The following is a 7,901-nucleotide window of genomic DNA, read 5'->3' on the forward strand; positions in this document are numbered from 1 at the left end:
AGAAACACAAATAGATAGATAATATTCTTTTGAGCAGATTTCTAAAAAAGAACACTAATCTTATTTAAATTTAAAAATTGATTATTATAACGGAAATCTAATATGAAGTTCTCAAATTGATTATCAAGTGTCGAAAGTTGAATAAAAAATTATTGTGGGGTCAAATTTAATAATTTAATGGAGGCAAATAAATATTATTATTATATACTACTCAATAAAATTTCAAACTGTAGGGGGGGCGCTTGCTCCCACACCTATAGGAGTGGATCCATTGGTGATAATAACCCTATGATATACTATTAGTATTATAAATAATGAACACATTATTTGATATATAGTAAACTTTTTTTACTAGTAACAAATTTAATTTTTTATCTCTTTAAACTAAATTAATAATTCTATTATGTTTTATTTCATTTAGTATTAGTAGCCTACTCATAGTGTATTTTAGTGTAAAGATATCAAATAGAATTATTAATTTAGTTTAAAGAGATAAAAAATTAAATTTGTTATTAGTCAAAAAAAGTTTACTATATATTAAATAATGTGTTCATTAGTTTTCACTTTATTGTAAAAATTAGCTAGATCATAATACTAATAGTATATCATAGAGTTATTATTATTAATGTATTAACTGAATTTTAATGTTAAAATTATTTATATATTTAAAAATTATTTATTTAGTTTTATAATAAAGGATATTTTTAAATTTGAATAATTTATTAATTAGTTTGTACTTATTTATTAAAAAAAGAATATTAATATAATAAATAAAAAATAATTAAAAAATATTATTTAAAGAATAATACGGACAAATAAATCCCTAACCAATTTAAATTTAGAGACAACTAGGTCCCTGTCCATTTTTTAACCTGACACATCAGCAATTTTCGTCAAGTTTTCACCGAAAAACTGACAAAAGGACCGGATTGGCAGACGGAGTATAGGGTCAGGGACCGTAATGGAACGTGTTTTTGGTTAAGGATCGTCTTGTCATTTTGGGAAATGGACAGGGACCGGATTGGTACTTTACTCCCAAATAAATTACAAGGCTTGGGGCAGTAATGGTTTCATTATGCTCGAGAAAAACATGTGATCTATCAAACAACCACAACAACAATAACAATAAAATTTATAATACCAAAAAAAAAAAACAATAAAATTTAATTATTTTATTAACCTTTATAATTTGATCAAATTTTTAATTAAATTTTTAAATTTAAAAAATTATAATTAAATTTTCACAATTAAATCTTTATTAATTGTTATTTAAAGATTAAATTACATCACTAATCTTTATATTTTTACTAAAATTATAAATTAGTCCCTACATTTTAAAGTTTATAATTAGATTCTTATACAAAATATAATTTTGTAAGGGTAAAGTATATTTTTTGTCCCTGAAGTTTATTAAAAGTTTCAAAATTACCCCTAAGTTTCAATTTGTTTCAATTTTATCCCAAAAGTTTTCGATTTGCATCAATTTTATCCTTTAAGTTGACGCCGTTTAAATTACTCACAGACGTTAGTGATATGGCAAAGTATAGTGTGTGATGTGGCAAGAAATGTGAAACCCCCAAAATACCCATGGCTGAGTTATACCAAGTAAACCAATTGGCATCCTTTTTCAAACATAACCCGTTTGTCTTCCCTTTGCCAGTAAGGAACATCGCCAGAGAAACAGAGTCACAGGAGGAAGGTTGGTGGGTGGTTAGACGTCGCACCGTCAACTACAGTCCGCCACAGCGACGTGCAGGACGGCGCATGTTGTGACGCCGTCGAGACTGAGGGAGGAGTTTGGGATAGTATTCAGTTATCAACCATTCAAACGTGGATAGCGCCATTCTGATTAAGGTTTCTGACGAGGTAGGCCACCATTCTAGTCAATTTTGCTACTGCATGTCTGAATGGTTAGGATTTAGGGTTTTTTTTTAATCACTGTTGATTGCTGTTAGGATTCTATTGCATTGAGGGATTGAGGGATTTCTGTTCTGTTTTAGTGAAAAATATAACTTTGAGGTGGTCTATATTTTTTAATGATTAGTTACTCTGTTCTTTGGTCTGAACATCTTTTTATAACGGCAGGATGGATGATTTCAGTGTTAGAGTTCATCACAGGGGTAGGTTTTGTAGTGATAAGGGAAAAAATGAGTATATTGATGGTGAGGTGACAACGGTTGACTGGTGTGACAGAGATAGATGGAGTGTTATAGAAGCTTATGATGTGGTTGGAAAACTTGGGTACATTGCTGAAAACATTGGGGTACTGTGGTATAAAGATACTGAATTAGGATTAGAAGGGTTGAAGTTGTTGAAAGGTGATGAAGAAGCAATGGAAATGGCAAAGATAGGAGTTGAAAAAAAGGTAGTTGATTTGTATGTGGTGCATAAGGCTTCAATCCCTGATGATTTTTGTTACGACATTGGTTATTTAGATGTTGGGGGTGGCAGCAAAGTTGTTGAGGAGGAGTGTGTGGATGCTGATAGTGGGCCAAGTGATATTAGACAGGCCCAAAATATTCAAGCAGAAGCCCAAGGTGGAGGGGTGGATATGGAGGCCCAAATGCAGGGATTAGTTGATGCCCATTTATCTGCTGAAGAAGTGCTACAGAATATTGGTGATGGGGACAATAGTGAAGAAGAGGATGACACTGATGACCCAGATTATGAGGCTGATTCTGATCTGCATTTTAGTGATAGTGAAGATGATTATTGTGGTGATGATGGTTTATTTGATGTTGATATAACTCTTGGGGAGATGCACCAAGATATAAGAAAGTCTAAGAAAAGTAAGAGTGCTGTCGAGAAGTTAAAGAAAACTCAAAAGGTGGCTGCTGGGAAGAGAAAGAGCTCTCGTTTAAGCGATGATGAAGGATTGAACAGTGATGAATTAGAGGAGGTATCGAGTGAGGATGATGAAGCCAGCAAGAAGAAATTTCCCGTTCACAAGGAGTTGAAGGATATGAGTAAGTATAAGTGGGAGGCTGGAACTCTCTATGCAACAAGAGAGGAGTTCAAGGAAGCTGTGACATCATATGCTGTTCATACTGGGAGAAACATAAAATTTCCAGTGGTGGACAATGTCCGGGTGAGGGCTAAGTGTGGAGATGGTTGTGAATGGTTTGCATATGCGGTGAAGATGGCCAATGAAGATAGTTGGCAGCTAAGAACAGTTAATGATCATCATTCTTGTAACACTGTATTTGACATAAAAGTGATGAAGTCGAAGTGGCTGGCGAAGGTCTTCAGGAGAAAAGTAGAAGAGAATCCGAAGTTGAAGCTGGGCACCATACAAAGTAGGACTCTTAGGAAGTGGAATGTGCAGATTTCAAGAGCAAAGGCATTTCGGGCCAAGCAGATTGCACTGGTTGACATTAATGGAACTTTTAGGGAGCAGTATAGAAGACTTTACGACTATTGCCATGAGTTGCTGCGCACCAATCCTGGTTCATCTGTGAAGCTGCATGTTCAATTACCTCCAGTAGCCCAAACTGAGCACCCCGATACAACAGTTGACTTAAGTCCACGATTTCATAGGATTTATATTTGCTTAAAGGCTTGCAAGGAGAGTTTCATGAAGTGTAGGCCTATGATAGGGCTTGATGGTTGCTTTTTGAAGACACTATATGGAGGATGGCTATTGGTTGCTTTGGGGTGGGATCCGAATGACCAGATGCTACCTATAGCATATGCGGTCGTGGAGGCTGAAACAAAAGATTCATGGACGTGGTTCCTCTCAAACCTAATTGATGATATAGGAGCGGATAAATTATTACGTAGCACGTTCATGTCTGACCAACAAAAGGTAATTTACTAACCTGTATTTTAGTGTAATTAAGATTTTGCACTATATTTTTATGTCTAGTTATAATTAGTTAATGTTAATGTTCTTGTAATCTTCCTTTATAATTAGCACGTTCATGGCTTCTGCACTATATGTTATTGTTCTTGTAATGTTCTTTTATAATTAGCACGTTCATGGCTTCTGCATTATATGTTATTGTTCTTATAATTAGCTAGTCATGTGGCTTATGCACTATATGTAATGTTCTTTTATAATTAGTTAGTAATTGTTATACCTATATGTTAATGTTCTTGTAATTGACTTTTATAATTAATTATAAATTGCTGTGAATTAGCTAGTCATGTAGCTTCTGCACTATATGTTAATGTAATTGTAATGTTCTTTTATAATTAGTTAGTAATTGTTGTACCTATATGTTAATGTTCTTGTAATTGACTTTTATAATTAGTTATAAATTGCTGTGAATTAGCTAGTCATGTGGCTTCTGCACTATATGTTAATGTAATTGTAATGTTCTTTTATAATTAGTTATAAATTGCTGTACCTATATGTTAATGTTCTTATAATGTTCTTTTATAATTAGTTATAAATTGCTGTGAACTAGTTAGTCATGTGGCTTCTGCACTATATCTTGCTGTTCTTGTAATGTTCAACATATAATTAGTTATATGTTGCTGTTATAAATTGCTGTGAATTAGCTAGTCATGTGGAGAGCTGCACTATATGTTAATGTTCTTGTAATGTTCTTTTATATATAGTTATAAATTGCTGTGAATTAGTTAGTCATGTGGCTTCTGCACTAAACTAATTATTTGATCATTATATTAAAATTGTGCACTTTGCACCAATAGGGCCTGGTGCCAACGTTTGATGAATTACTTCCAGGTGTTGATCACAGATTCTGTGTGAGACACCTTTATGCCAACTTCAAAAAAAAATTTCCAGGGCTGAATCTTAAGAAAAGGATGTGGAGAGCTGCAAAATGTACATATCTAGCAGCATGGGAAAAGGAGTTGATGGAAATCCGAGCCATTAGTGAGGGTGCCTATCGACACTTGATAGGAATTCGTCCAAAGTATTGGACTAAATCAAGGTTTGAATTCTATCCTAAATGTGACGCTCTTGTCAATAATATGTGTGAAAGCTTTAACTCTGCAATTGTTGAATCAAGGGAAAAACCAATATTGACAATGCTAGAAGATATTAGAGTTTATTTGATGAAGAGATGGGCTGAAAATAGGGTACTTATTGAGAAGTATAAGGATGATATTCTTCCTAGGATTAAGCTTAAGTTACAAAAGGAAATAGATGCTTCTAGGTGGTGGTTTCCGGTTGCTGCCGGTATTTCAAAATTTGAAGTCATAAGAGGCAGGGACAAATTTGTAGTGGATCTTCTGAAGAAAGAGTGTACTTGTAGAAAGTTTCAAATGACAGGTTTACCTTGTCCGCATGCAGTTAGTGCAATTAATTGTGCTAAGGATGATATTCGAAAATATGTTTCAAGCTGTTACACTAAAGCTGCTTATGTGGCTTGTTATACCCCCATGATTAACCCTTGTAATGGACATACAATGTGGGAGAGAACTACCCACCCAGATGTGATGCCTCCACCACATAGAGTGCCAATTGGGAGGCCTAAGAAGAAAAGAGCAAGGGGGGAGGGTGAAGAACCACAGGGCCCAAGCACATCTAGGCTGGGGTTACAACAAAAATGCTCTCGTTGTCTGAAATTGGGTCACAACAAGCGAGGCTGCCCTCTTAGAAGGCCAAACGTGAGTACTTGTCTAGTAAATATAGTTTTATACATAACACTGTTTCTTATACTGTTTACCTCTTTATAACTGTAACTTGTTGTTGTTTTTTGTTCATGTCCATCATAGGAAACAACTGCTGCCCCATCCTCAGCATCGCCAGCCCAAAACAATAATGCTGGAACTGCTACAACATCACCAGTCCAGCACAACACTGCAAGGAATGCTGGATCTACTGGCTCAGTGCATAAGAGTACCAGGTTGGCCAGTGTTGCAGCAAGGCCTAATACCCAACCAAATGCACACAAAAAATTTCAGCCACCAAGACTAACTAGAATTCTTAGGAGCAACTCTACTTCAACTGCACAGGGACAACCCTCATCACAAGGGAGTCAGACTCAGAGTGCTCTCACAGGGTCTTAGTTGTGTCACATCTTGTGTTTGGTGTTTATTTTGGAAGATTGAAAAATGTTGGCATTTTGTATTATGACTTATGACTTATGACTCCAATTCTTCCTTTGTTGCTGAATTATTTTGCTTAGGACTTATGTAATTAAGTTTTTACTTTGGTTATGACTTACGTTAACTAGAGATTATGTTGATTAACAACTTATGTTATTTTGATAATGACTAATGTGATGTATTCCTTCATGCAAATTTATTTTAGTGCACTGTTGAAATTATCCCTCATTACTTGAGTTTGTCTCTGCCACAACAGGTTCTTAATGCCAATTTTAGTGCCAAACTATTTTAATCCGTTCAGGGATATTTTTGAAACATAAATTAAACTTCAAGGACAACTATATTAACAAGTTTTCGAGTTGAGTACATTTTTGTAACTGATTACAACCAGTCAATCTATTCTTACTTCTGCTAATTTCAGCTATCCCAAACGCATTAATACCCTAATCTCAAATGGGTTCCATTCTTCACCCACAAATAAACCATTAAAATCACCATAAACCAACCCAACACACCAAAAATAACAGCCACCAACAGTTTGCATTTAGCATAAACTAATTTAGTCTTCAAGGTGGAAATCTTCATCTTCAACCTTGCAACCTCAGCCTCTTCTGTCTCTGCAACTCCATCTGCCCAGGAAAAAAATGTGCACTCCTTCCCAATCTGCAACATAAACAAAAAAAAAAGAACTTGAAGAAACTCATGAAGACATCAAAATTAAAAGCACTCAAAACTAACATCAAAGTATACACAGCCCCAAAATCTCCGGCCGGGATTTTCTGGTGTCTTCGACCATCTCAGTACAGGGGGTTCACCACAGTTGCATATAAGCGTTCGTCGTCTCCGATTGCTTTTTTGTGATGATACCGAGCCTTGGGAAGCCATTCGTTAGGGTTCTTATTCTTACACACAGTGAAGAAGATGAAGAGGAAGACGTAAATGAAGAAGTTAATTTTAGGGTTTGAGGTTGTGATTTTTAGCCATATCATTTTTGTAATATAAATTTTTAAACAAAAAATTAAAAATTATTTTAAAAAACGTTTTAGAAATGACTCACACACATAATTGCCACATAGAACTCCTTTATTGCCACGTCACTAACGTCTGTTAGTGATTTCAACGCTGTTAACGTTCAGGGATAAAATTGATGCAAATCGAAAACTTTTGGGATAACATTGAAACAAATTGAAACTTAGGGGTAATTTTGAAACTTTTAGTAAACTTCAGGGACAAAAAGTATACTTTACCCATTTTGTAATTAGGTCATCAATAACATTTTATAGTAAAAAAAACGCACATTTATCATAATATCTTCTTCTTTCTCTTTTCTCTTTTTTCCTTCTTTTCTCTTCAGTGTGTTTGTTCTTTTTTTTTAACAATAATACGACTTTAACAACAACATAATATCTTCTTCTTTCTGTTTTCTCTTTTTTCCTTCTTTTCTCTTCAGTGTGTTTGTTCTTTTTCTTTAACAATAATACGACTTTAACAACAACAATGCCGAAATCATTGCTGATGATCAAATTCATTAACACACAGTAAAAACCAAAATTAACGGTAATTATACAAACTACCACGATAATATATACTATTATCATGAATGAACAAAATTCAACTCATCCCAATTATATTTAAATTAGGAAAAGTATATGGAACCAAAAGGTTACCAACCAAAAACTAAACAAAATCACATTAATTTATATTAATAATTAATTAATTTTAAATTTTTTAAATTCAAAATTTAAAAAATTTAAAAGATTAAGTAAACCTAATTAAAACCTATAAAAACGTTCCTCTTCTCTCTCACATTAACCTAACCACAACCTGCTTGTAACCAAAGAAGGATCTCTTCTTCGCCGGCCTTCACTATCCGGGCCCTCCTT

General features: G+C 34.2%; 2 protein-coding genes across 2 annotated transcripts; both read left to right on the top strand.

Moving 5' to 3' along the window:
* The first annotated feature begins 2,009 nt into the window (after positions 1-2,009).
* LOC148565997 (uncharacterized) lies at positions 2,010-3,817 on the top strand. Its single transcript, XM_088488965.1, has one exon. It carries the CDS (start codon positions 2,087-2,089, stop codon positions 3,815-3,817), a length of 1,731 nt encoding a protein of 576 aa, XP_088345091.1. The 5' UTR covers positions 2,010-2,086.
* A 692-nt stretch (positions 3,818-4,509) lies between these two features.
* LOC148565998 (uncharacterized) lies at positions 4,510-5,979 on the top strand. Its single transcript, XM_088487332.1, has 3 exons — positions 4,510-4,542; positions 4,657-5,577; positions 5,686-5,979. The coding sequence occupies exons 1-3, from the start codon at positions 4,510-4,512 to the stop codon at positions 5,977-5,979; spliced, it is 1,248 nt and encodes a 415-aa protein (XP_088343458.1).
* The last annotated feature ends 1,922 nt before the right edge of the window (positions 5,980-7,901 follow it).

This window comes from Arachis ipaensis, chromosome B5, assembly GCF_059453495.1.
Source record: "Arachis ipaensis isolate K30076 ecotype BB chromosome B5, ASM5945349v1, whole genome shotgun sequence".
NCBI classification, from domain to species: Eukaryota; Viridiplantae; Streptophyta; class Magnoliopsida; order Fabales; family Fabaceae; genus Arachis; species Arachis ipaensis.